Source organism: Phyllostomus discolor, chromosome 5 (genome assembly GCF_004126475.2).
Source record: "Phyllostomus discolor isolate MPI-MPIP mPhyDis1 chromosome 5, mPhyDis1.pri.v3, whole genome shotgun sequence".
NCBI classification, from domain to species: domain Eukaryota; kingdom Metazoa; phylum Chordata; class Mammalia; order Chiroptera; family Phyllostomidae; genus Phyllostomus; species Phyllostomus discolor.
In genome coordinates this window covers 171,533,741-171,561,693 of record NC_040907.2, presented here as the reverse complement: position 1 = coordinate 171,561,693, position 27,953 = coordinate 171,533,741, and the positions used below count along the sequence as shown (strand labels likewise).

The 27,953-nt window shown below is 58.2% G+C and overlaps 1 protein-coding gene across 1 annotated transcript in view; it reads left to right on the top strand.

Moving 5' to 3' along the window:
* The window catches only part of ADAM12 (ADAM metallopeptidase domain 12), a 230,999-nt gene that overhangs the window by 161,699 nt on the left and 41,347 nt on the right, over positions 1–27,953 (top strand). The window contains exons 9-12 of the mRNA XM_036027533.1: positions 2,511–2,680; positions 4,997–5,081; positions 8,641–8,789; positions 23,906–24,083. Coding sequence (XP_035883426.1) covers positions 2,511–2,680; positions 4,997–5,081; positions 8,641–8,789; positions 23,906–24,083 — 582 coding nt within the window. The remainder of the gene's footprint in view (positions 1–2,510; positions 2,681–4,996; positions 5,082–8,640; positions 8,790–23,905; positions 24,084–27,953) is intronic.

Genomic DNA, 27,953 nt, shown 5'->3' with positions numbered 1-27,953 from the left:
GAGGCCTTCCTTGAGCCGTGGAGCACAGCATCCTCCGAACTTCCGGTTCACGCGCCTTCCCGGCAGTTCGCCCCTCTGGAGTTCACTGGGCGGGGGGGGGCCTGTGAGCTTCCGGCTGACGCCCCAGCCCTCGGGAGCCCAGGGCAGGGCCGCCCTGGTCCTTCCTCCTCTCTGTGCCAGAGCCCAGCTGGGCCCAGAGCGACAGCCCCGTGAGTGGCTGCCCAGCTCCGGCTGAGCCTCTCTATCTGCACCTGGGGTCGCAAGGGCGTCCCCTTGGCAGAGGGTCTGAGCATTCACAGGCGGGGAGGGCTGGGGTTTAAAACCTAGGCCCCGGGCCCAGCCCACCCGCATGCACACCCCAGCCAGGCCGGTCGGGTCCTGAAGGTTCCTCGGCCCTCCGGGTCTCAGTGTCCTGGACTGTACAATGGGAATACAGATTGTTCTGAACCCTGCGTTGTTACGAGGACCGAGAGAGTGACAGCATAGAACACCCTTGGCCCTGGGCCCAAGACGGAGCGCACACGCATCACGTGTCAGCTGCGGTGGTCGTCACTGGGAAGAACCAGGAGGGGCATCGCAGTCCCAGGGTGGGGAGGGGAGGTCCGCACGCAGCAGGGAGCTGGGGACTGTGTGTGATGCCCTGAGGTGACTCCAGCCTCACACGACAGAGGTCGGAGGTCGGAGCGGAGGGGCTGCACCTTCTGTCCCTCTCCGCAGGGAGTCGGCCCCCAGGGTGCGATCTGAGAGGGCCGATGGATGGGGGTGACAACCCCTAGGACCAGGAGAAGCTCAGAGAAGCGGTGTCTGTCCGTTGTACACCTTAGTGACCACTTCCCTGCAGCGCCTGTCGGAGGCAGCCAGGGCCCCCTACATGGATGACGGCCCTGGGGCCCCCACCCGGGACGCTGGTGTGGACATTGCACTGGGTCCCCTGCATCTCTGCCATCTGGTCCCCGTTGCCTTTGTACATGAGACAGAGGACAGCGGCCAGATGCGTGCACTCAGAGGTCCGGCGGAGTCCGGGAGCCCCACTTTGTCTGGGTGTTCCCCAGCCACTCTTGACTAAGAAGCTGTCAGGCAGCCCTCTGGTCCTGTAATTGTCTCATTAGCTTGTTAATGTAAAGCTCGTAATTGCTATCTGCTCGGAACCGATCCCAACGGCCGCCGTCTGTCTCTGGTCCGTGATGTGATTTGGGTTCCATCTGGCATCTTCTGCTCACCTAACGCTCACCAGACGGCTGGGGGGAGGAGCGAGGGACAAGACAAGCCTGCCCTCCCTGGGTCAGAACCCAGGGCGAGATGCCCAGCCTCAGAGGTTCATTGTACTCTGGCACACAGCATCGGACTGGGGCTGCACTACGCAACTCGAAATCACTCCTGTGATTCCGTTACTCGTTGGTCCAGATGTTTCTAGCAGCTAATTGTAGGACCTGCCCACACTGGAGCCCGATTTGGCAGCCGGAGGATGAGGCCTTCTCCCCGGGCCCCGCCTCACACACCGCGGGCCCTGAGAGATCGCACAGCCGGCCAGGCGACCCCCCACCCCACCCCACCCCACCCCACGCTCTGACGACAGAGCCACCCCCCTGTCTGTGCGATGCACATCCAGCAGCACGGTAGTTGGGGGACGTGGGCGGTCCTTACCTGACCCCTGACCCTTGTCCAGATAAACTCGTCTGGGACAAAACCATCCTTCGCTGTTGGAAAGGTGGCTTCCCTACCTCCGGCCCAGGATGATATGCTTGTGGAGAAGGGGCTGGGGGCTGCAGCCATGACCCGGAGACCGGGCGCAGAGAGCCAGTGAGCGCACCCGAAGCTCCGCCCACCCGCCCGTCAAAGGGGAGATCCTTTTTGTAAGAGCCCTTTCCCGGGACACCCGAGGCGAGCCGCCTTCCGGCCCCGGAGAGGAGAGGGGTCGCTCAAGTTCCCCAAGAAGAGTTCGCGTGTACCTGTGTTGCTCTGAAATCTCTTGCTTTTCTCGTTTAATCCAAACCCCCAGATTGAGTGCAGGTGACAGAACAGAACGGTGTCGGCCAAGCCTGAGTCTCTGCCAAGAAATTAACGCAGATGTATCCTCACCGCCTCGTAGGCAGAACGTTTAGGCTTCAAATGAACAAATTACTGTCTCTGGCAGAGTCTCTGAGAATCCTAACTCCCTCACTGCCTTCCTCGCAGTAGACAGGAACTGGCAGGCGTTAGCCGTAACAGAGCCACGTCAGGTACACTCCCCACCTGTGCGCGCCGTTTCAGGCACCCGGGAGTCGTGTGAAACCAGTGCTTCCGAAACAGTAAGGGCAGATGCCGGAAAGGCTCACGGCGGTGGCACGCGCTTGCTCTGCAGCGTCCAAGCGCCCCGTGAACACGACCTAGCGCACCTGGCGCCGCAAACACCCCCACGCCTCGGGGACCGGGGGACGCGGCAGCGTTTCTCTCACCCGCGCCGATCTGCCCACCCCTGCGCGGTGTACGTTCTCATTAGCGTGACCCCCATAGGACGTCCGTGTGCTCAGTTCTACAGGCCGCTGAACATCCGGATCGTGCTGGTCGGCGTGGAGGTGTGGAACGACCTGGACAAGTGCCCCATCAGCCAGGACCCGTTCACCAGCCTCCACGAGTTCCTGGACTGGAGAAAGATGAAGCTTCTGCCACGCAAACCCCACGACAATGCGCAGCTCATCAGGTAGGGCATCCGCGGCCGCTCCTGGGCGTGAGGAGCGCAGGACCTCGGCGCGCCCACTCTGCTCTGGCCCCACGGGGGTGGTCCCTGGCGCCTTTCCTGGGTGCCGCAGGTGTCTCTCGCCCTGCGGACACCCTGGGAGACCTCTTCCTCTGGCTGATGCCCTGTCCTCCTTCTGTCACCTGGATGCTGTCCTTATGCAACTTTTTCTAGTCGTAGTCCCCGTGGGAAGTCGCCCAGAACGGGCTATTTTTAAAGCCTAGTGTCTTTCCTCATTAGTGGGAAGAGTGTGTATGCACCATCTGAAGACAGGGCATCCGGGCGGTCATGGTCAGACGCTTGGAGAAGGAGCAGCTCGTTCCTCCCCCTGGTTCGCTGTCATGCTCTGCATTTCTGGGTCAGGGACCTACCAGCAGCATAGCGCGGTAACCTGGGTTCTGCCTTCCAACCAAATGGGACTGAGCAGCAGTTAGGAACCAGACGTCCTCACGCGAGGAGATGTGAACCCAGTGCGGACTGACCCCACCCCCATCCCGCTCGTGGGGTCTGCGCTGTGCTGGGAGAAGCATCGGTAGCGAGGAAATCCCAGGGCAAGGAGCGTGTGATGTAATGAGTGAGGGAACACCCAGCTCTAACGTAACACAGTACATGGGCGAGACATTACAGACACCTTTATTTTTCAAAGAAAAAAATTCTTATCATAATCTAAACGGGTAGGAAGTAGATTTTTCCCAAAGTCACAAACTTTTTACTAAAATTCTTAAACCGTTCACGCCATGATTCTTTTCTCCTCGTGTCGCTCCTATCGCTGAGTTAAAAGCTTTGGAGTTAGAGCCACTTTTCTCTGGCAAATTGGGTTTAACTTACTGAACATTTATGGAAAGTGAAAAACCGACCCTACCCCGCCCTCACTTTGGAAAATGCCCCCGTCCGAGCTGAGGCTGGTGCCGTTCCCTGGTTATTTACTTTGGCCTTTTTCCACTGTTTCGTTTTTTTTTTTTTTTTTTGCTCCCTTGCCTTGGATATTTGCGGTTGCCTCATATTTTGGGCATTGATTAATCCTGAACTACTAAAAAGTAGAATCAAAGTGTTTTGTTTTGATTTTTTTCCCAAATGGAGTCTGTCCAACTTGAACATCTGGAAATAAATTAGCTTTTTATATAACCTTCTTATTTCTATACATATATAAAATGGCCTATAGAGATACAAATGTAAAAGCTGCCGTCTCTACTATTGTCTGTAAGAATGCAATGGGAGGGAGGGCTGGGTACATACATGTGCACATGCATACGTTCATACCTACATGGATAAGGTTCAATATGTACTTGCTGCCTTTCGGCCAGCTGACCACTGCCGAAACGCCTCACTTTTCAAGTAATATAGGTAAAGTCCTTGTATGTGCATGGCCACGATAACATGGCTAAACCATGTGTTTCCCTTAGCAGAGGTTCAACCCCTACAAACAATGCCTCATCTTTAATGCATGAAGTTGGAACGAGTATGCACTTGCGTCAACCAGGCTCTGATGTCATCAGACTCACTGACCGGAGCCCCCATGAGGGAAGCTGCGCCCGATCCACAGGTCCCCTTCCGGAAGCCTCCGCCCAGGGTGCTGAGGCTTTGTGGGTGCTCACCTCTCCACCGACTCCGGAGGGTCCCTTAGTGTTCTGCCCACTTCGGTTTTACAAGCTCCGTCAGCACGACGTTGCGGAAGAGCTTGGGTGTCCGACCTGTCAGGTCACAGGGGGGAGCACGACTCCCCCGCAGCAGAACCCCTGGGCAGCCCTTCCTGCACTCCCCTTAACGAGGCGCGATCCCCTGGGGCTCTGGTCCAGCCTCCCACCGGCGCGCCCGTGTAGGGGAGCAGCTCCCTCGCCCCTTAGCCACCAGGCAGAACACAACGCACACCTACAAGGATCGTGCCTGGTGTCGCGACCGAACGCCACACGGTCGCAAAGGGCTCGACTTTTGTGTTGGAGGTCCGGGTCTTGAACGCACCAATCGGCAAGTACCGTGAGGATGATGAAAACCGCCCGTCCACGCGCCCTCACGCAGCGACCCCGGTCTTGGGCGAGGCTTTTCCCACGGGGGGGGGCACACGGGTCATCCCGGGACCGCGTGTGTCTCTGCTTCTGTGCCCCCTCTGCGTGTTGGTCCTGCCCCGTGAGTCCCCAGCCCCGGACCCAGGCACACGCCCTGCTCGCAGCGTTCTCAGCGCGCCGTATTTTTTCTCGTTCAAGGTTCAGAACCCAAAGATACGTATTAGAAAATGTCTTCATTCTCTATTAGTTGAAGCAAGTCCTTTCTTTTCCTCCCTAGCGGGGTGTACTTCCAGGGGACCATCATCGGCATGGCGCCCATCATGAGCATGTGCACGGCGGAGCAGTCCGGGGGCGTGGTCATGGTAAGTCGGGGGCGTGGTCATGCTAGATCTGGGCGTGGTCGTGGTAAGTAGAGGGCGTGGTCATGGTAAGTCAGGGGCATGGTCATGTTAGATCTGGGCGTGGTCGTGGTAAATCAGGGGCGTGGTCAGGGTAACTCAGGGGCGTGGTCAGGGTAAATCTCTGTGCCCTGGGCAGCCGGCACCGGGTCCCGCTTCCCCCGGAGGCGGTCCCAGCAAATCCCCCCTCCGGCCGGACTTTGTAAAATCAGATTCTTTTCCTGAATGCCTTTTAGATTTCATTCTACCTTCCCTGTAGCTCTGTTCGTGATCGTACATAACCCACAATATTTGAGGGACTGCTTAGGAAACATGTCGATTTGCACACTGGAAAGGTGAGCGTGCAAAAAATAGCTCAGTGCAAACCCGTCTTCCCCATTTATGGGGAAGAAGTTTCAGCTGGGATTCTGGTCAGAGCATTCCAGTCCGGGAATCCCCTCCGGGCGCTGGGAGGAGCCAGGGCCCCGGGGTTGCCCTCACCGCTCCGCTTGTCGGATGGCCTGTGGTCTCCCCAAACAGAACCGTTAGAACGGTTTTCTGAGGCTTCTGCCTCCAGGCCCGACAGCCAGAAGTCTGAGGTTTTTAACTATTTACCACCGCAAATGCCTGACATACCTCCTAGCCAGTGTCCAATCCGTCTGTGTGAAACCTTATTCTTGGAAGGCAGCGGCCCGGGTTTATTGCTGTACAAAGATCCTTTTGTCGTGTCTGGACTCTAGGTGTTTGTAAAAGGAAATAAAAATGGGAGGGATATTTGGGACTCGTTTCTTACGAACTTCAGAGGGAGGCGGCTTTGATGGGCCGCCCAGCAAGGTACTCCTGCGCGGATCCCTTCCATAACTGGGGGGAAGTTCACCCCGGGCCAGTGCTGCCCCTGCTCTGAAAGTGGGGTGCCCCCTTTGCACCCGCCCTCAGACAGGGGCAGTGTCCTCAGGGACCGTCCCACCACCTCCATGAAACGAGCAGAGCCTGGCCCTTCCCAGGAACCCCGAACCCCTCTGCATCTGTCAAACAGAACATTTGTGACTGTTCCATTGTGTTCAAGGGCGGAAGGAGGTATGGTATGTTCTGCTGACTCTGATTTCCCTCCACACACCGCCCACCCCCGTCTCCTTAGTGACCGGACGCGAGGGAGCGTTTCCTCTCTCGGGGCAGTGCTGGGGGTTCCGGTGCGCCCTCCCCCGCGCGCACGGAGAGGCCGGGGAGGCCGCGCGGAGGGGTCGCGCCCACGCCCTGACTTCTGGCTTGAACGGGCTGCGCTCCGCTTTGTTTGAACCCGGGAGCCCTGTACGCACTGCGCACCGCGGAAGTCACTGGGAAGTTTGCTTTTTCTCGGTGCCACGTCAATTTCAAGCCAGGTCCCAACAGTGTTTTTACAGAGCAGCCTGCGAAGTTTCAAAAGGGGATCATTTCCTGTCGCATGGCTCCACGGTCAGTCGCTCACTGACTTTGCCACTGCGAATTAGTGTAAACATTTTTTAGAGCCGAAGCAAATCCCTCATAAGCATGGCCAGTTGGGTCCCTGTGCGGTGCTTCGACGTTTTTATAACCAACCTGATCGCACTAAATGTCTTTCCGGGGTTTGTACCCCTTATTCTGTTTCCCTGTGAGCATTGCGCCAAGATGCCTTCTGCAAAAGCACACAGGAATGCCCAGCCTAAAAAAAAAAAAAAAAAAAAAGTTGTACATGAATATGGGAAACAGAAGCAAATATGCACTCTGCAGTAAGGTCCTCAAGGCCAAAGTCAACCGGCAGGAAGTGCATTTGGCCGACTTGGCAGCCGCTCAGGTGGGCCCCAGACACCCTCCTTGTTTGCTCCACACACACAAGAGAAGCATCAGGTGGGCAAAGGAGGACACAGCCCCTTGACGTCTATCACATTCACGCGATAAGCAAGATCCACGGCCTGACCAGATCTAAAGCCCCTGGATGTTCTCCTAGTGCCTCTGAACTTACATCCCTGGGGGGGTGGGGGGGGTGGGGTCCCATGCGGCCATGCCGCATTCAGAAACTTACAGCTGCGCAGGGAAGGACGTGGAGGAGCAAGGGAGCAGGGCTGCTCATTGGGACGAAACCGTGCCTTCTGACACCGTTTCTCGATGTTCTCAGCGTGGGGCGGGCATTTACTTTGGTGACACTGAGCTAAAACAGTCTTGGTTTGGGGATAATGCCATGAATAAAGAGGTCGCTTTTTTTTCCCCCTTACTGCAAACGTAAACTGTTTATCAGGGTCTCTTAAGAGGCCTTCTGCTTATAATCACCTATGCGTGAAAGAATGCAAAACAATTTGGCAATTAAAATCAAAACCGAGATATTCGGTGATGCAAAAGAATCAGATGCCGAGTAATTTTTTAAGGATGAAGTCCTTGAATTTCGGGCCAAAGCATGCTAAATCGAGCCCTTTGCATTTGCAGTTTTGGCTCCAACGCTCTTCGCCGGCGTGTGTTATTCTTGAGAATCGATTTCCTGAAACATATTTGTGAAGCTTCCTACAACAGGAAACTGTAAAATCCAAACAGAGTCATTTTCTAGGCATTCCATCTGCCCTAGGAATAACTCGCTCCCTTGACACGCTGTCCTTGCCTTAGACCGGGGGCTGGGGGCAGAGGCGGTGGCAGCTGGAACCGCTAACTCACCTGCGGGATCGGGCCTGAAGGCACCTTTCTGGAGAGGCCTCGCAAAAACTCCATTTTCCAGCACAATGCTTTCTTGAAATCCCGGGGCAGTGCAAAGCGGCACTCAAACAGAGGGCCCTCAGCGCTCCTCGGCGTGCAGCCCTCCCTGGAAACACCGTGGGCATGGCGCCGCAGGTCTCATCCACTGACCGGTTTCCGTTTGTTAAAGTCACATAACAGTGTATCGATTCTCTTAGTTCATTTTAAATCTCTGGTTAGCCAAGCCACGCACGCACGCATGCACACACGCACTCCGCCGAGGTACAGTGGCCAAGCACTGCTGAGTAAATAGACTGTGTCCCGTCATCGAGCAGGAGGCTGAGGGAACCCCAGCCACCAGAGTCAGAGAGTCAGGAGGCCGCTCCACACAGTCCCAAAGGCCACCTGGCTAAACGAGGGGCCCGACTGGCTCGCAGGCTCAGCTCAGTGAGGTCTCAGTGAATCCACACGGATTCCTCGACGTGGGTAGCGTTTACTGGGAATCACCGTGAGGTTCCCAGGCGTCCTTCCCCCGAGCAGGCGGGAGGGGGCGTGCTCAGCAACAGCGTTCAGGTGTCGTCCAGGGTATATCACAGGGTGTGTTTCCCCGCACCGGTCTCCCGTGGCAAGGTCTCAGTCACGCATGGAACGATGCTGTTATTCCCCGTGGAGGAACCAGACCTTCCTCTGATGGAGGACAGCCTTCCCTTCGGTCAGCAGCAGCAGGTTCCCGGGACAATGCGGGTTCCCAGGGGGGTGGGTGCAGTCAAATGTCGAGGAAAAGTGCATGTTGGGATGGAGGGACCCGGGGGAACAGGGCCGAGGAGACGTGTGAACTGTGCATCTGTGCCCTTGTGTTTTCTTGGAGGACCATTCGGACAGCCCCCTTGGCGCGGCCGTGACCCTGGCACACGAGCTGGGCCACAATTTCGGGATGAACCACGACACCCCGGAGAGAGGCTGCGGCTGCAGGACGGCTGCCGACAAAGGAGGCTGCATCATGAACCCTTCCACCGGGCAAGTACTCCCGCCCGCCTCCCGCCGCTTCGTTGGGAAACGGCTGGGCCCGGCACTCCCGGGTCTTCCGGCCAGGGCACCCGTGGAAGTTTCTAGAAAGAAATTTCTCCCTGAGTAGCAAGAGTGGACCATGCTGCTCTGAGAGAGCCTTAGGCGACCGGGTTGCAGTGCTGCATGGAGAGGACTGACCTCCTCCCGAGCACGGGTGGCACTCGTGCCGCTGTCCTCGTCCGGAAACCACACACCGCCCTGCAGCCCTGGCACATGTGTGATTCGAACCCACGGCCCCCGTGCTGCGGCCGCCGGAGGGCCTGGTGCCCCCAGGGGCAGAGTGGGTGAGGTCACACAGACCCACGTCCCTCGGGGTGCTGAGTGAGAGGGGCTTCCTCCCACGGGGCTGGCCCTGCGGGGGACTCGAAGGGTGCTGGCAGCTGGGGGACTTGGGCCCCCGCCTCTGATACCACGTCACCACAGCCGGTCTTAGAGGGCTCGGGGCCGTGACTTCCGTCTCAGCAGATGCTGCTGTCACCCCTCACTTTACGCCCTCCTGGAGCTCTAGACCGGGTTCGCCCAGAGCCAAAGAAAGGCAGTTTTGTTATCACAGCATGAGGTGAGGTGGAGACAGACCGGCTCGGAGTGGCTGCAGATTCTGCTGTCTCCGTGCGCCTCGAGGGCCAGTCCCAGCCCAGAATGTGGTGCTCACCCGAGATCTCCATTAGCAAGGGAAGCACGCCCTTCCTCAGCACCTCCATCCTTTTCACCACCCCTCGAGACCTTCCCGGCGCATATCTTCAAGGTACGCCCCAGGCCGAGGCTGCTCTGGGGTTCACTTTGCAGACAGGCAGCCCGGACACAGGCCTCTGCCAAGACTCATGAGCACGGGGCAGTCATACCAAAAGGGGGACCCCTGCTAAAGCGGGTGTCGGGGTCCCAGGGGAGGGATGCATCGTTGTGGAATGTGGCCCTGCTTTTATAAGCGATAGCCCTGGAAGCCCGCTGTCCAGTGGCTGCGGGGCCTCACCGGACCCCTGGAACGAAGGGCAGCAGACCAGACCGGCACGCTCACGTCCCTCCGTGCGAGCTGCGGCCAGGTGTCCTCCTCCAGCAGCCGCTGCCCCTTCCGTCTGCCGCCGCCGTGGGCACGGAGCCCTCGGGAGCAGCCCCTGCAGCTCACGGCTCTGCCTCGTGCACCAGTCCAGGCCGAGGCCTGCTAGCGGAACTGGCCCCCTGCGTCTGTGACGACGGAGGGCAAGGACCCGAGCCCAAGTGGGTGTCTCGGGCCCACGCCAACAGGGAGTGAAGTAGTGCAGACTCCGGCACCAGCGAGGGGAGCTCCCCCACAGGGGGGCCGGGCACCGAGACACAGTGTGCCCCTTGTCACGTAGAGTGTCGGGTGGGGAGAGTCACTGCGGGTTGGGCACTTGGGGCAAGCATTCCTCTGTAGGGTGTGGGGTTGGCCGGGGCCTGGTGGGGGGCTCCTGTTTCCAGCACCCCACCAGCCCAGATGGAGCCCTGCTTTGCAGGCCAGCCAGCCAGCCTGCTGTGTGACCCTCCCGGCGAGGCGGGAGGAGGCTGAAGTGAGTCCTCACACGCTTTCTCGTCCCTGACGGACTCGAAGTGGCTGCCAAACGCTCACTCTGGGTTTGATTCCCCTGGCACCCAACGGGCACCCACACGTCCCACACCAGGGTCCCCTGAGCGAGGTGGGCTGGGTCTGCGTGGGCCCAGGTGCACGCACATCGTGTCCAGTAAACAGCAGTCGGCCCCTCGTACCCCCAGGTTCCGCATCTGCAGATTCAACCGCCGGCGACTGAAACCATGTTTCCCTCTGAGGCTGGGGACTGGGATGCAGAGGGCTGGCTGCGTGCCTTGTTCTATGAATTTGACTGGCGGGTCTTGAGCGTCCACAGCCCCTGGTACCCACGGGGAGGGGCTAGGTGTCCTGGAACCAGCCCTGCACGGATAGGAGGGACCCGAGGGACTGCTGAAGTACCTGGGGAGTCCAAGTTGCACCCAGATTTTCAACATCTCAGAGGATGGGGAGGGTGTCAGCTCCGCAACCCCCGAGTCGTTCAAGGGTCCACTGTAGGTGCTGCCCAGGTGGTTCCCAGTGACTGGACAGGTCATACCATTAACCAATATTGTTAGTGTTTTTGAACTCTTGGTACAAGAGACAAATGGAAGAAAGGAAAATCTGGACCGGAAATGCTAGGCTGGGATCCAAGAGAGCTGGTGGCCCCAGCTCTGACACCCGTTGTTTTTGGTAATGCGGGCAAATTAGTGCCTCCTCTGGCTCTCCAGCTCCCCATCAGTAAAATGAGGCAGTGTATCCTTCCTTCCTTCCTCCCTCCCTCCCTCCCTCCCTCCTTCTCTCCCTCCACCCATCCGTCCATTCATTATTCCATCCATCCGTCTGTCCGTCCATCCATCGCCCATCTTTCTGCCGATTGGCGCACAAATATTTGACCCCTAGGTTTGTTGTCGTGGGGCGCACCCAGATGAAGGGCACCCCACAGCTCTAGGAAGTGCGTGATTCTGGGGGCACCACAGACAGGAGGCCCTCTTTCTGGTCCTCTCCAGGCCGTTGTGTCAAACCGGAGGTCTTCTCGCCAGTGTTTACGGACATGAGCCAGCCCCCCACCCCCCGGGAGATGCTTGACAGCCGTGGGCAGAATGGTATTGTTCAGAGACCAGCAAATCACGTAAAAGGCTTTTTTTTCCCTCCTTACCAGGGGTTTGCTAATAGCCCTTGCTTGATTTATACCTTATTAGCGATTTCGAAGTTTTCCCTTTTGCTGAGCTTGTGCCTTTGTGTAAATCTTTTCTCTTCGGTCCTCATTTATGATCCTGCATTCCCGTCCAGAGAGTGGTGTTTTTAATTTTCTCCAATGGAAAGAAACTTCCTAAGCAAGTGGGTGAATTAATCACCAGGGCCCAGAGTGTGGGGGAGGTCACGCCACCCGGGCGACCCCCGGCCATCCATCACCCACTGTCGACTTTCCGGGCTGCCTCTCATCTCCAGGGTTATCTCCGTGTGGCCGTTCCCTTACCTCATAGGGTCCCCCCGAGAACGGGAGAGCGGATTACATGAGATCATGTGTCTCGGGGAACCGTAAATCACTCCACGAGTGGGTGGTGGTATTGGGGTTGCTGTTTAGCGCAGAGGGACCTTGGAACCATCAATGAGTGAAAGGCCTCTTTCCAAACTCTGGTTCGTAGTTTCTGGAAGGCACTCGAAGGCCACAGCAGGGTCACTGGGCAGCGTGCCCACGGATTCTGTGTGAACGGCGCCGGTCCCAGCACCGGCTTCCTCGCGGCCTCCCCACTACCGATCCAGGCGTGCATGGCAAATGTTAAAGATAGGGTCTCAGGGGTCACCCCGAAGGTGACTCTCAAAGAGAAGAGTCGGTGACTGGTATTAAAACCTCCCAGATTCACAAAGAACCCAGCCCTGCAGACAGTGTACAGACCGCCTCTGGGAGGAAGTGCCCCCCAATATACACCTTGTTCGGTCCTCGGGAAGGCATTCCGGAATCCGGAATCCGGACTCTGGACTCCGGACATTGTAACCAGCTGCCGTCGCTGACACATTGGACCCGCGGGCCCAAAAATACTAGGAGCGCAGGGAGGTCTTTTGAACCCATGGGTCGTAACTCACGCCGCACATTACCAGCGTGGCGGGGGGAGTATCCTCGCCGGTGGTATCGTGAATTACACGCGTCTTGGAGGGTGTGTGACAGGGTGTGTTTTATGTCTGTGGGTAGCTGACGGTGAGGCCCGCCCTGGAAATCACTCTCTGGCCAAGGCGCTATCTGGGAATTCGCGTGGGAGTCCCAGCCCGGTGGAGTCCATCCCTTCCTGAGCTGCTCGGAGCTTTGGGTCTCCAGGGGGTGAGAGCTAAGCATGCCACAGTGAAGGGAGTGAGCACATTGTGGACGTGATTGGAACACTTTTGGAAAAGGATATTTAGCATAGTAGAAAATACCACTTCCTAGAGTAGGGGGGAGCAGTATTAACATTCAGAAATTACTCTCACAGCGTGTTTATTTTTGGCAGCAAGGTTTGTGTTAAAAGGAGGCTGGGGTCACAGAGCCAGCTGCGCACGGCTGCCGAACTGGGAGGGCACTGGGTCCTGCCACTCGGTACGCACTCCGGTAAGGGCGGGGGTTCCCGCCGTGAGCGGGACAGACCCTCCGGCGCCCTCACGGAACTTGCGCTCCGGGGAGGGGAGAGAGACCCGAGGGAAGCAAATGGTGAGGATGGAAAGGACGCAGGCACGCCAGCGGGGGGACCCGACCTGAACTGGGGGTCTGGGGAAGGACCAGTTCTGTGTGGGCGGGACCTTCAAGCAAAGCCCAAAAGGAAGACAGGGACGGCGCGCCTGCAGAGGTCACAGGTCTCGGAGGGGACGCTGAGCCAGGGCTTGGAAGCTGGCGGCATTGCCCATGGGAGCCCAGCGGCTTATGGGGCTGGATCAGCATGTGGGGGGGCTGGTGCTGCTGGACAGACTGGGGGAGCCCCCAAGGGCAGAGCCCGGTCCACACAGCAGGGGCAGGGCCTCCTCTCGGGTCCCCAGGGTGACCAGTGAGAAGTCACCAGGGTGGTGGGGGGCTTAGGCGGAGCCAGGGGGGTGACCTGATTTCTCTTTGCGGATTTTTTCATTGTTAAGAGGATCACGTAGCATCTGAGATATTGTTGCTCGCCACATTAAGGAGCTTCCTGGGAAAAAAAAAGGGGGGCAGTAGTCCATAAACACTAGCTGCGCATCAGTGCAGTGAACAGGCTGGAATCACAACGAGGTCCCACGTGAGCCCACCCGTACCCCGTCTCTGCCCGCCCCCTCCGCTCAGCTCTGCAGTCCGGAGACGCGGTGTGGGCGGTAGAAGATCCTTTCCTGTCCGGATTGCGCTCTGCTTTCCCTATGGCCAGTGTCCTCTAGGGGCCGCCACCAAGCCCATCACCCCTGCCCGTGTGTCAGAGAGGGCTCCCGGCCGTGGTTCGCACGCTGAGGCCAAGCAGAGCGAGGTGGGGCTGTTCGAGTTGTCTAGTCCGGACCGGCAAAGGGCTCCTGGGGAAGGGACGTGCTCCCGGCCCCCAGCGGGAGTGACAGCTGCACGTCAAGTGCCCGGGGTAATGGGGGCTGAGAAAATAAGCACTCGAGGGTCAGCCCGGGCCCCCGGGGGGGTCAGTCACCCACGTTCCGCTGCGGTTGGACAGTCAGGAGCACCGTGTGCAACTAGATCCAACAACCACGCTGAAGGAGAAACGTGGCCCTTCTCCTCCCCCTGGAGTTTGTATAATTGGCTCCTTCGATTCCTTCTAACTCGCCTACTGGCTCCCCAGCTGTCTGGACGTGGAGCACCTCTGGGTGGCCTCCACCCAAGTTCAGCCTTGTCTAATGAAAACCCGGAGGAAGCAGGCCCGGCCTCCCACTCAGGACAGGCCCACTGCAGGAAAGGGGGTTAGGCGGCCCGTCGCTGACTCAACCAACGTGCACTGCGGCTGTGTGCAGGGGCCGAGGAGCGGGCGGGGGTGCAGATGCAGAAGGCGGGGGCCTCAACGCCTGGGAACTTGTGCTGTGGCGGGGAGGACGGGCAAGTGAGCGGGGGCTCCCCGACCGGAAGCCCGGGGTGCTGGTGGGACACATTCGGGCACCTTAGGGTCCCTACTCTGACCCATTTACACGACCCCGGGCCTCCTCGCCCCTCCCTGAAACACTCCCCTCTGAGTGTTTCAGGGTGTGCCTCTAAAAGATAATCATCATCATCATCACGGCATTTTACACCGTTTTAAAACCAACCTGTAACTCACTGTGAACAGGAGCAAAGGCTGGAAAGGGGAGATGGCCCTGGAAGACCTCCTGGGATGAAGTCCGGTCCGAGCCGACCCCTGAAGGCATGAACAGGGTCCGGTGGGTCTCCACGGAGCTCCTCCCTCACATGGTGGGGAAAGCGGATTTTTTTTTGTGGAGGCCTCTGTCTGAAAATGTGTTTTAAAGGACTGAAGTAAACGGCACTTTTCAGTGAAAAACTCCCTGGAGCTTTGGACGTGGTGGGAATGGACAGAAATACGATGCATCTGGAAGCCCTACATCCTGTTTGTAGAACTTGCTTTCCTGCAAATTAGTGCAGGACGCACTTCGTTAAAACTCACCCCCTTCTGAACTCTGGGGGGCGGAGGCCGCGAAAAATATTTGCCGTAAAGGCACTTGGTGAGAACGGGACTGGAGGAGGCTATTTCCCCGTGTCGGCTCTCCATTTGATCATTTTTTTTTTCTCAATGAAAAGTTTAAGACAGTCTTTACTTCTTCCTTCCAAGTGTAGGAGGAAACAGGGAAATCTTCCTGCAGAAGGGGAAGAAAAGGGAGGAGCAGCAGCTGCAAAACGAGGAAGCCCAGTGAGATTAGGACAGAACGGGTCGGGATCGGTTTCCTTCCGCTGCGGCCGGAGTGGCTGAGGCGGCCGCAGCTGAAGTTATCACCCGGGAAACCCGGCCTGGCAGGACCGGTGTGGGACACGTGGATATGTATGGGCACGTTTTGTTTCCGCTCCGCACGATTAAACGTCGCTCCCTGGACGGGAAAGGCGTCCATCAGTGATGGCTGCAGAGCCGGGACACTGGGAGTCACTGCCCAGGGGCATGACGGAACGGTCCTCCCCTCTTAAGTGAGACACACGACGTAGGCCACGCTAGGGAGACGGGTCTGCGTGGCCACCGTTCCTGGAATATCCAGCTCAGGGGAAGCAAACTTGACTTTGACCCTGGAGGACTGCCTTCAGGGTGTCTCCCTTCATCAGTAAACTGTGTGACGTGGGCAGGATTATAACCCATCTTAAAGAGAAGGGAGCAGGAGCTCAGAAAGTTAAGAGAATTGCCTACACTTTCAACACGACCCGCACAGAAGCCCCCAGCATAGGCCACGTCGCCAGGAGCCAGCCCCCTGGCTTTCCACCTTCGTGTTCCTTCTCTCAAATAAAGGTCTGCAGCAGCTCCAACCCTCAGGAAGAGGAGAAAGGCATGTGTCCCAGGGTACTGGTCAGAGACAAATGTGCTAAGCTTCCAACCACGGGCTTCACGAGGGCTCAATGTCACCAGGCTCTGTGCAGCTGGGCTCAGTGTCACCAGGCTCCGTTCACGTGGGCTCAGTGTCACCAGGCTCCGTGCAGCTGGGCTCCGTGCACCTGGGCTCCCAGCACCTGGGCTCAGTGTCACCAGGCTCCGTGCAGCCAGGCTCCTTGCACCTGGGCTCCGTGCAGCCGGGCTCTGTGCACCTGGGCTCCTTGCACCTGGGATCCATGCAGCCGGGCTCCGTGCAGCCGGGCTCTGTGCACCTGGGCTCCTTGCAGCTGGGCTCCGTGCAGCTGGGCTCCATGCAGCCGGGCTCTGTGCAGCTGGGCTCCGTGCAGCCGAGCTAAGCATAAGCCTGGGCAGCTGGGCAATCAGGCCTCCCCCTGTTTGCCACACGGAAGTGGCCACAAGTGTGTTGCCATGTTTGGACTTCGTGTGGAGACCGAAGCCTCAGCCCAGAGCAGTGTCCCTGTGCGACTTCTGGGAGGCGGGAACGGTGCCCCATTTTTAAGCCGTTTAGTTCTGCAAACCTCAGCTTATGTTACAACAGCAGAGAATTGCTTCCTGCCGTTGCTCATTAATCCAGCGTTTTATTTGTGGCAGAACATGTGTGAAAACAGTTCGGCTGCAGTCCTGTCGACCTGCCCCCCCCCCCCACCGCGACACACACCCACGGCTTCCTCCGCTCCCTGGGACAGGTGGCGCGGGGGCTGCAGGGTGGGGTCAAGGGCAAATCACGGGCCTCTCCGCAACCCACAGCACCCAGAAGGACCCACTTCAAGCTCCACTAGGTCAGGAGTTTGGACGGTTTTGTTCACTGCTGAGTCCCCAGCACCTAGAAGAGGGCCTGGTGCGTCGTAGAGTTCAAAAAATCCTTCTTCACTGAAAGGATGGGTGGAAGGGAGGGTGGGTGCATGGATGGCAGAGGGATGGATTATGGGTGGGTGGGTGGGGGGATGGCTGCGTGGGTGCAGAGCAGATGGTTAGGTGATGGCGGGTGGATGAACGGGTGAGGGCGGTTACAGTACAATCAGATGCAGGAGGAGTGAGGCCAACCCCCCACTCCTGGTAACGGCTGAAGCTCCAGGGAAAGAGTCCGGTCTCCTGTCTCTCACACTAACTTGAGCACCTCCTGCAACATTGCCACCTTCCTTTCCTGTGTATCCCCCACACCAGCCTGCCACGGGCTTCCAGTAGCTCTCGCGAGAGAATACCTACCACACAATAAGCAGAAAAGCAAAACTAACGTAAAACAGAATGAGGGCTGAGAAACCCCAGGTGTGTAGATAACCTGGTCCATGGTGGCCTCTTTTGTTTTAATGCTCACGGAGGTCAGGGCGAAGGAGCGACCTGCTTTCCGGAGGCAGAGCCCGTCCAGAAGGGGCCCCTCCTGCAGCCCCGGCTCGGCTCAGCTAAAGGAGGAGGAGAGGACCCGAACTAGGAAAACTGGAAGTGGCTGCAGGAACGAGACCCCGGCGAGCACTCCGGGTCACAAAGAACGGCCTCCTCTCCCTCCGCGTCTAGTTGTCACGGCCCCGAGAGGAGCGAGCAGATGGCAGCTCCTCCATTCCACAGGCGGGAAGACTGAGGCCCAGTCGGGCTCCGATCCGGATGTCAGCCCACAGCTTCTGGCTCGTGGCCTTGGGCCCGGTCCCTGGCTCCTCGCTGCATATGTGTTCCCGATCCCTGGGGCGGGGGGGAGGGGGGGTGGGGGGGGGCCGGGGCCAGCCCTGCTCCGCTCCTGAGTCTCCCGATGGCCATGGTGGCGTGCCCAGGGCCCAGAGCTCAGGGAAGCCGGAGCATGGCCCGTGTAGACGCCTGCCCTGGGGCCGTGGCTCAGAGGCATCCACCTGGACCAGTTTTTGTGTCACCTTTGATTAGAAGTGTCTTCCCTGCCCCGGGCTTGCAGAAGCGGCCAGCAGGATCTGTGCAGGTCCGTCCCCGGGGTGGGGGGAGAGGGCCGAGTCATCTCCGGCTGTCCACTGTCCCTGACTAACCTCGGAGCCTGTCTGTGTGTGCCAGAGCCCCGCCCTGGGCGAGCCCCGCAGCCTTTTCTCGTAGTGAAGCTGAGAAGTGCACCTCAGACGCCCCCTCTGATGGGCTGGGGTCACTGCAGTGTGGCTCTGGGTGCCCTGCCCGTGAGTCCCCTGCCTTCCGGGACTGGGTTTGGGGGGACGCAGCCGCTGTCGCTCAGAAGTGAAGGGTCTCCTTTCTGGTGACGCCGGAGGGCTCTTGAGCACCTCTCCTCTGCCCAGAGCTCGGTCGGTCTCTCTCTCTATTAGACGTTCTGGGAATTACATTTGCACTTTCACGGGCTTCCAGGAGGAGGTGCGGAGGTCAAGGTTCACCTGTTAAAAACGGGAATTATAATGTGTCGCAGATGGCTCTGCTTGGGGCCCAGGGGTTTGCTATTAGCGAGGGAAGTGTCCTACTAAGGACATATTTGTGACCCTTTGCTCCTGGCCTGGCACTTTCCTTTGGCACCTGCAGCCCATCTGGGGAGTCCGCTGGGTCCGTGCTCAGCCCTGACACCGCCCCTCTCCACCCCTCCCCTGGCGCTGACGGGAGGAAGCGTTCTCCTTGTGCCCCCACCCTGTGCTCCGTGCCGAAGCCGGTGTCCTCGCCAGCCCGGCGGAGGGTGCCCTGGGTCCGCCTCCGCCGCCCATCACACCCTGGAGGAGTCCGGCCCAGCGCCTGCAGTCCAGGAGGGGGGGCTCTCTCCTCCGTTCACAGCTCGTTGGGGCCGAGCGGCCTCACGGCCTCCCGCAGGGGTGTGCGGGCTGGCCGGCCTTGACCTTGAGCGTGCTGGACAAACCCCGAGCCCCGGCCTTTGTTTGCCGTTGCACTGAAGATGGTCAGGGAGGGGCTTGCGGGTCCCTCAGAGTCACGGGCAGGACCACGGGTTCACGCGCTAAACCCAGGGGCCCGGGGCGCCAAGGCCGCTGCCTTCTCCCCCACGGATGCTGACGGTCCTCGCCCGGCCACCTGTGCCAGGTCGTGCCTGAGCCTGCCCTGCAGGCGACCCCAGACCACCGTCCCCTGCCATCCCCGGGGGCCTCCTGACCACCCTCATGGCAGCGTGGTTGCTTGGGAAAAGCACAGGCTTTCAGGTCAAAGGCCGTTGTTAGTCCTGACTTGAACCGCACGACTGTGGCCGGGCACCCGACCTCTCTGAGCCTCGGTTTCCCCGTCTGTAAAATGGGAGTGATACCATGGGACTCCCAAGGGTGTCGGTGAGCGAGGGTGCCCACCAGGCTCTGGCCCACAGCAGGGGCTCACTGAAGAATAGCAAGTGCTGTTGATATTTATCATCATCATCCTCGAAATGCAAGGTGAGGTGAGGCCCGGAATCCCCCGCTGCCCACAAGGCTGGTCCCCGCGGGCCAGGACGCCGCCACCAGCCCCAACAGGGCAGTCTTTGCTGTTCCCCTGAATTCTGTGCGTTTGCAAGTTTTATTCCTGGGCATTCTTGTGACAACCCTGAGGGTTTTTCTGAAGGTGGCCCCAGAGTCCTCGGCTTGAAGCATGGCGGAGCAGCGTCCATCCGCAGCGTGACCTCTCGCACCCTCTGGCTCTGCGTGGGCCTTGAGCCCACCCAGGCAGAGGAGACGGTGGTCACGCAGGGGTCATGCCCCCGAGGGGCAAGAAATGAGTGGAACTGGCCATGAACGGTGACAGAGCAAGCCGCTTTTGAGAACGTCTTCAAACTGGCTGTGGAGGTAATGATAAAGAGCAAGTCATCGATCGGGTCATGTTCTCAGAGCACGGTGCCAGGTGCAGTCTGCCTGTGGCCCCGCCCGCTCTGAGCTCAGGTGGTCTTGACCATGGAGTAGCAGGACGGGAGAACCCCTGGAGGGTGCTCCAGTGCTCTGGGGGGGAAAGACATTTGGAAGACGCGTCCAGCAACTGAACACAGCCGTGGCCGCCCGGCCGGTGGCAGCCGTCGAAGCACGTTCTGTTTGTTCCAGTGTGCTGGCCGTTTGGTTGGCTGGTTGTGCTCCCAAGGTCAAGGCCTGGTTGAGTGAGCGGCAGCCGGCCCCCCCCAGAATGGAGCGGAGTCTTTCTCCGCTCTCACACCACGTGTGCACGTGTGGAAGGGAGGGGCCGTGTGGAACGGCCCGACCCTGCCTTTGGCCCCTGAGTCAGTTTCCTCTCGAGTTCACTTGTCCTTGTGGTTTTATAACGATGGCTATGTTTGGGCTGCAATTAGAATAAATTCTGTCCCACGTTGGAAAGGCTGCCCGGCCGCTGAATGTCCCAGGCGCTGCCAGGCAGCAATTTGAAAGAGCCGAAGCAGCAACTCTAAGTGAGGAAAATAGATACGCACCATTTTTCATATAAATACCGGCAACCGGCATCTCACGGTGCATTGAAATGAACCAGAGCCTCTCGTGTGTTTGTATGGAGCGCGCTGGTCCTCATCCTCATCCACGTGAGGGCTTTGCTCTGATCCCCATTCTGCAGACAGGAAGGCTGAGGCTCCGTTTTAAAGCTGAGCTTTCGTTGTGATCGGTGGTGCTCACACCTGGTCTTCCAGTTTCAGTGCTTCTCCAGCGCCTCCGCGCCACAGGCCCAGGCCCAGAGACACGACCCCCAGGGCGGCTAACTCTGTCCCTTCCGCCGTCGGGAGAGAATACAGCTCAGTTCCAGTCTGCAGGACGAAGCCAGTGGGAAGCAGAATATTTTCCAGAAGCAGCTATTCCTTAACTGATCATTTCTCAGTGGCGGGAAATGGGAGGTTTCCTTTTTTATTTTTCTTTTTGAATGGATTGAAAAAGAGACCTCCGGACAGCTCCCCATCCGTCCCCGGCTTCCGGCGACGTTGGCGTTTCCTGCCCCACAGCGGTGTCTGCTCCCGCAGCTGCCGCCCACGCTGCGTCATCCTGCTTCCCCTGGTCCCTTCCACCCCTGTCCTGCAGTCGGCAGATGGCCCGATGTCACCCCTGAGCGTGAGGCAGGAGAGCCGGGACTCCGGGACCCAGCAGCGCACGCTCCTCAGGGAGGCAGCAGAGTCGCCCGACACGCCGAGAACCGTGGCCTGCAGCCTGATCTCGGCTGCTTCCCCGCTGCCCGGTTTCCCTCAGGAAAAGCCGTTGTCCCCCCAAGAACGCTAGAGAGCTCTCGCAGGCCGAGAGTGCCCCAGCCCCACTGCCGGGGTCGATCAGTTGGCTTCTGGGGGGGCGCACCCCGAGAACATAGCACTGAAATGCACAGGGGGCCCCTGCAAGAACAGGTTTCTAACGACCGTTTTGTCAGAGGAACAAGGGGCCCGGTCCTGCTTTCCGTGGCAGCTGCGGGGCAGCTGCCGTCTTAAGCCGGGGCTCTGTCTATGGTCGGAAGTGGCAGGTGGCGTTCCTCTCTGGAACACTGGGTTTCATGTGTGGTTTTATTTCCCAGAACCACCCAGTTGTCGCACCCCCTTCCTGTTCCCAACCGTGCGTGCAGCTCGGTGAATCTGCCCCCCAGGTGTCCTTGGTGCTCAAGCCTTAGAACAAGGGGGGGACGTGTGGACACTGACCAGGTCGCAGCTGCCCGGGGAGCGCCTCTGCCCGGGAGCCGAAAGCGGCACCTTTTTCTGGGTCCGGGACACAGTTACTGTCGAGCGTTCTCATGTTGAGGCCAAGTGCCACGCGGAAGGGCTTCTTTTCTGGATAATTCTCCAGTTTTCTCGCTTTGCACCAGTTCGTCTTCGAGATCTGTCGGTTCAGTTAGCTCCCATCCTGACGTGTTTGGGGTGTTCAGGAGAAGTATTAAACACACACACACACACACACACACACACACACATACTCTGGGAAGAGTTTGCCAAACGCTGTGGGAGACACGGAAGCTTGTGCTTCTCAACCAGTGACACGGTCGGCGCAGCGTCTGCGGTATCGTGGGCGGCTCCGTGGCCCGACTCCACGCCACGTCCTTGTCCCTATGCCAGCGGGTAAAGGCACAGACTACAAAAGGGACAGTCTGAGCCAACGGAAGGCCAAATACTGTACGCTGAATTCGGAGCCGAAGGGAGGAACTGGCCTCAGAACAGAGACATCGCTGTTCGCAGTCGGAAACATTCCCGACCCCTTGACTACCTGACGGTGTGACAGCTCGTCTGCCCGCTGTCGCGCTGGGAGATGCCTGAACACTCCGTCACGATTTGAGTCTGGCTCTAAGAGACAGGTCGGGGCTCGTGGAATGGTTTGGCGTGTGCCTAAAATCACGGAAGATTTTTCAAAACGCTGTGTGTTGGGCTTTTCTGAGGAAATGGAACCACGGTGAAAAAACTCTTTCTCATTTAAGTGCCTGAGTGGTGACCTGTGATGAGCCTCCGTTACATTTATTTGTTGATGCAGATGGGCATGGATTGGTTCGTATATTATCTCCACAGGGTTTGGGTTTTTAAATCTGGGTCATTTGTTCCCAAACTGTAATTTTGATAAATCGCTTGGGCCAGAACCGACGAAACACGCGGTGGCGGACGGTCTTACTTGCAATGGAATACTATTCAGCCGTGAAAAAGAACAAAGCGCTAGCACGTGCCTCGACATGGGTGGGCCCTGAGAACGTTACACTGTGCAAGAGAAGCCGGACACGAGAGGTCACGTGTTGTGTGACTCCACTCACAGGAACAGCCCAGAATAGCAAACCCGGGGAGACTGACCACAGGCCAGTGGTTGGCAGTGATGTGGGGGGAGGGGAGGAGGAGGAGTGACTGTTGCTGGGTGTGGGGTGGGTGGTTTTGGGAGTCAGGAGAGTGTTCTGGAATTAGATAGCAGTGGTGGTTGTGCGCCCTTGTGAATGTATTAGAAGCAACTAGACTATACTTCCAAATCATGAACTTGATGTTCGTCTGGAGAGCTGGTAGCACACAGGCTGCCGGGCCCCACCCCTGGGCTCTCTGACCCAGATGGTCTGGGTGGATGGCGGGCGGCGTGCACTGGGGTGGCCAGTCGACTGGGACCCAGCTGTAATGTCATCCTGTAGCCACCTGCACGGGGTGAGGGTGCTGGGTGGCTACTCAGCAGACCCGCCTTCTCCCTAAGCGAGAAGACCTCTGGGTTCTGGCATGCCCGTCCCTTCCGACCCTGGTTGCCCGAGGCCATGCAAAAATGCACCTGTAAACAGAGCGAGACCGGGTGACTCAGCTGCTAAAGGGACAAAGCCCTGACCTCCAGGGGCTGGCCATGGCAGAATGACCCTCCGGGGCTCTGCGCTGCCAGTGGCGTCCCTCCCCACAGTGAGTCGGGACCAGGCCCAGCTCCTCCGGGTCCTAGGACCCTGGAGCACCCTGAGCTCAGCGGGCACACAGAGGAACATTCGCTTAAACACCTCTGACCCAAAGTGACGCACATTGCCACCCCTGCTCCTGAGCCAAACCCAGGAACCCACCCGGTGCGAGGGGGCAGGGCAGCCCCTCTGACCGTGGAACGGAGAACACGAACCTCCTGGGAAGGTGGCCGACCCAGCCGCGTCCCTCCGTATCCCTGGCGTTTTGAGGCAAGAGCGGGCCCTGCACCGCGGCCCCTCCACTCTCTCCTCGCTGTGCTTGGGGAACACGGGTGGGCCTTCACAAACACGCAGCCAGGATCAGCCAGCCCCGACCACAGCGGGGCGGTGTCCCTGGATCCCTGGGACTGCTAGCACAGTCCTTTGTCCCCCTTCCTTCTTTGCGCTTTCCCATAAGGACATCAGTATGTGTCCGAGGCACTGGCTACAATCCTAAGAATTCACTTGCCAGGGTGTCGGCCCACGTGGAACTATTAATAACGTAGATGTGACTCTGTCTACACCAGTTGGCCTGAGGACCGTCGGAAGATCGTGTCCTTTAGGATAACGCAGTCCTCGTCGGTGGCGTTGGCTCTGTGCAGGGAGGGGTCTCAGGGCACACCCAGCAAGCAGTGCCTGGTCTGCCTCGTCCTGCACTGCATGTTGGAGGCTTTGCTCGCGAGCCCAGCAGCAAACCTGCGGTGGGAGTCACCGGGGGGGGGCCAGGAGTCGCAGTGCAGGACACAGGCGAGGCCGGGCCAGGCCCTGACCGCCGGCCCCTCTGCTCCTCTCCGCAGGTACCCCTTCCCCATGGTGTTCAGCAGCTGCAGCCGGAAGGACCTGGAGGCCAGCCTGGAGAAGGGCGTGGGCATGTGCCTCTTCAACCTGCCGGAGGTCAAGCAGGCCTTCGGGGGCCCGAAGTGCGGGAACGGCTACGTGGAGGAAGGAGAGGAGTGTGACTGCGGGGAGCCGGAGGTAAGGGGCGTCATTTCCTGGCTGAGGCCCCGTGGGCGTGCCCGGGCGGAGCGGCGGGAACACGGAGCACTCACACGGCTGAGTGGCCGGGCTGGCTGGGCTGCAGCTGGCAAAGACCTTCAGGGACACCTGCAACAAGCCCCCAGCCAGGACTCTGTCTTAGATTGTAACCGTTGCACAAAATAAGTCGTAACACTGGCTTAAAGAGCTAAAGGACCCTCTCTGTTGAAGGACACGGTGTCCTTGGCAAGGCGAGCACCGGCACAGTGGCGAAGCACTCAGCTTTGAGTTCGACAGAGGAGAGAGCCCGGGCCCGCCGGCTGCAAACGGCTAATAAGCACCACTTCTCTCTCTCTGTGCAGCGGGTGAACGAGGGGAATTTGAATACGCAACACTCACTTTTCACCAGGCGCTTCCTCCCAGGTTGGAACCCCGTGTGGCTGCCGCAGCCGCCTCCGCCGGCCAGCCGGCCCGCGGCCCCCCGCCTCCCTGCTCATTAGCTTTCAGGAGCACTAGGCAAACGCAGGGGACGCTTGTGTCCAGCAAAGGGCTTTATTCCACCCCATTCTCCAGCCAGTGCTGGGAAACCGTCTTGTTCCTGGAGGGCCCCAGGTGCCGTTAATCAGCATAAAAATTGTAACAGCCACTCTTTAGTCTCTCAAACAGTCTTGAGAGGGAACGAACGAGAAGGACAGGAGACAGGGAGGCCCCTGGTAAAACAAGTGCCCCCTGGAAGCTTTCGGGAGGTTGTGCTTAGAGTGAATGAAAGCAAGGAGCTTGCGCAGAGGCGGGCCGAGTGTGGGATGCCCTGCCCGCCAGCGTCTGCGAGCCAGGGGGGCTGACGACAAGGTCAAGGCAGGCTTGGCTCAGTCCACGGACAGGATGGTGGAGGCTTGGGAAGGGTGTGTTTTGGAGAGCCACTCCAACTGGGGAAAATCGTGCTGAGACTTCGGGACGGGCCTCAGACTCCAGTCTTCGCCCAACAAACAACTTCGGGGAATCTTCACCGCATCCTTCTCCAAGACTCGGAGATTTCCCGCCCCCGCGGGAATGGCCTTGGTCTCGGTCGGACCCTTTCAGCAAGAATGTCGGGCGTGAATAAGTAAGCACCGGGGAGGGGGTTCTAGTGGTGGTTTTATCAAAGGTTTCGTCCCCCGCGGTGGCTGGTTTTGCTCCCGGTGCACGGGCTGGGTTGCCGGCGAGGCACCAGGCCTCATCACGGGGCGACAGGAACTCCCTAGGGTCAGTGGAGGAAAGTGTGAAACTGTTCTGGGGTGGGGTGTGCCCAGGGGAGACTCCTTAGAGTCTTTGTTAATTACCTAGAGAAGAAAACAAAATTAGCTGAGGTCCCCCATATTTCTCAGGGGAGACCATGCTGACTTAAAAATGGCTCATCTTTGATCGGAACTCCTGGGGACTGTTCACTGATCTAAATGGCTTGGACGGCTCTTCCTGGAGCCACGAGCTGCCAGGTTCGGGGTGACTGTCAGCATCACTCACCCCACATTCCAGCAGGACCACCAGCGTCGCTGCCCCCCTCACCATCAGTACTGTTAACATTAGCACTGTCACCGTCTCCACCTCCATCTCTGTCGCCACCACCCATCTCTGCCATAACCACTCCGCTGTTACTACCACTGTCATCATCATCATCACCACAACAATGTTACCTCTACCCACACCTATCAGCATCCCCACCATCCCTATCAATCCCACCAATCAGCACCCCCACCATCCCCATCAGTCCCACCAATCAGCATCCCCACAGCCACCACCGGCTATCAGCAAATGCTTGTGCACCTGAGCTCTGCCATCCGTGGACACTGTGGCCTCTCTCTCACCTCCATCAAGGGGTCAGTCCGCTTTGACAGGATGCTTCCTCTCTGGCCAGGCAGCACGTTGCACTGCAGGGCAGATTGGATTAACTCAAACTCTTTCCTTGTGTGGAGCCAGATTTCACTTACACATAATCCCCAAATTTATGTGGCTGCGGTTAGCGGCCTTATTTCATAGGATAAGCTCTTGATACTTGAAGAAAACTCTCATTCTCCTCAACCAAAGTCCTTCCGAGAAATGTTGTGAAGTCACAGGTGAGCCTTTGCCTCATTTTTTAAATTTAAAAAAAATTTTATTGATTGATTTGGGAGAGAAAGAAACACAGATGTGCTGTTCCACTTACTGATGCACTCACTGGTTAATTCTCATATGTGTCCTGACTGAGGATCGAACCTGCAACCTTGGCGTATCAGGATGACACTAACCAACTGTGCAATTTGGCCAGGGCCTAATTTTTTGTTGCCGTTGTTGTTTTTTTTATTTTTTAGTTTTCAGTGTTTGAGCTCAAACTGTGTCCAATAGTGTGGCAGCCCAACCCCAGTTTCCAAATCGCTTTGACCAAAATGTGTAGTCCCACCTGCTGACCTAGGCTCTGCACCCCCTCCCCTCCCATGCTCAGGCCCTGGAAACACCCCCCACGCCTCTCCTCCGCATTGGCCCGCGCGTCCTGCGGCCCACCCGGGGGCTCTGTGGGTCCCCAGCTCACCGCTGGAGCCAGCTTCTGCACCCTCGCCCCCAGGAGTAATCTCCACCACCTTCGCAAGGGTGTGCGACTGCTCGCCCCGGGGTGCTGTCGTGAAGGGTCCACGTCCACGCAGGACCCTCCACTCAAGAATGGCAGTGGGGGCGTCTGCAGACAGCCCTCCCACGGCCGCGCTGTTCTTCCTTCTCTGCAGCCGGGGTGCTCGTCGGCTCTGCTGAGCTCCTCTGTTGAGCCCTAGAATAACGAGTGGGTCGGCAGAGGAAGAACCGGTCCCTCCTGATCAGTAGAACGCTGCGGAAGTAGATCCTGTGTCGTTAAAGAGGCGCGTGACCGGGGAAGCTTCCCGTGTGGGGACACTGGATTTCTGCCGGCCACAAGGATGTGCCCGCTCACTCATCCTCTGCTAATGGGAATCCACCTCGGCTCCTGGTGGAAAGTCACCAGGAGGCCACTCGCTTGCAAATCGCTTTTAAATGTGGTTCCCTTCTCATAGTATCAGTCCCCTTTGAAGTCCAGGCCCTCCGCTTGGCTGCATTTCCATGTGAGCTGCTGCTGCTGCTACTATTATTCAGGGAGTGGTTGGCGGGGGAGGTATTCCTAAAGGGCCTTAGGGCCCAGTCTTAGGATGGCTGATTTCACTTAGACCTGGGAAGCCTGTGATTCGGTTCACGCGTCCTTAGCAGGGCCCTGGAGACCCTCACGAGCAGACGACGCTGCTGTACACTCGATGGTGCGGGTCAGGAATGCAGCCGATGGACCCTCCGAAAAAGAGAAAAATACTAATAACAGGTTCCCGAGCTTTTTAGGGTTGTAGGTCCAGGAGTTAGAAACCCACACCATCGTGACGGCCACGACTTCTGCTTAGCAGTTTTATCTTACCGTGGACACAACACACTGAGGAGATTTATAAAGCCCTTGCACAAATTTTACATCTAACAGCTTTGGATGCATGCATCATGGGAGCGCAAGGCAAACCCCAAACAAGAATAGAATTCATAGTTTACCCAGGGTGCGACTCAGATATCTGGGTCAGCCTTCAGTGTTCTGGATTATCGACAAAACTTAATCAATTGCATTAACGATACTAGTTGTAAATTCATTCACACGAGATGGTTTTCAGGAGTGAAACACTCTACTATTAAAATAGCGCAGGATTGGCCGCATGGTAGCCAACAGTATATAATTCTTTAGCATACACCACATATTAAGTAACAGTAAAGGACACTGCTGAATTAATGCCAAAGACTCTAGTCTATGAACTGTTACTCCTTTTGATAATTCGGGTTTTTCTAAAGTGTCTAAGCTCCAAGTTATGGGAGAGCGTGCTGTGC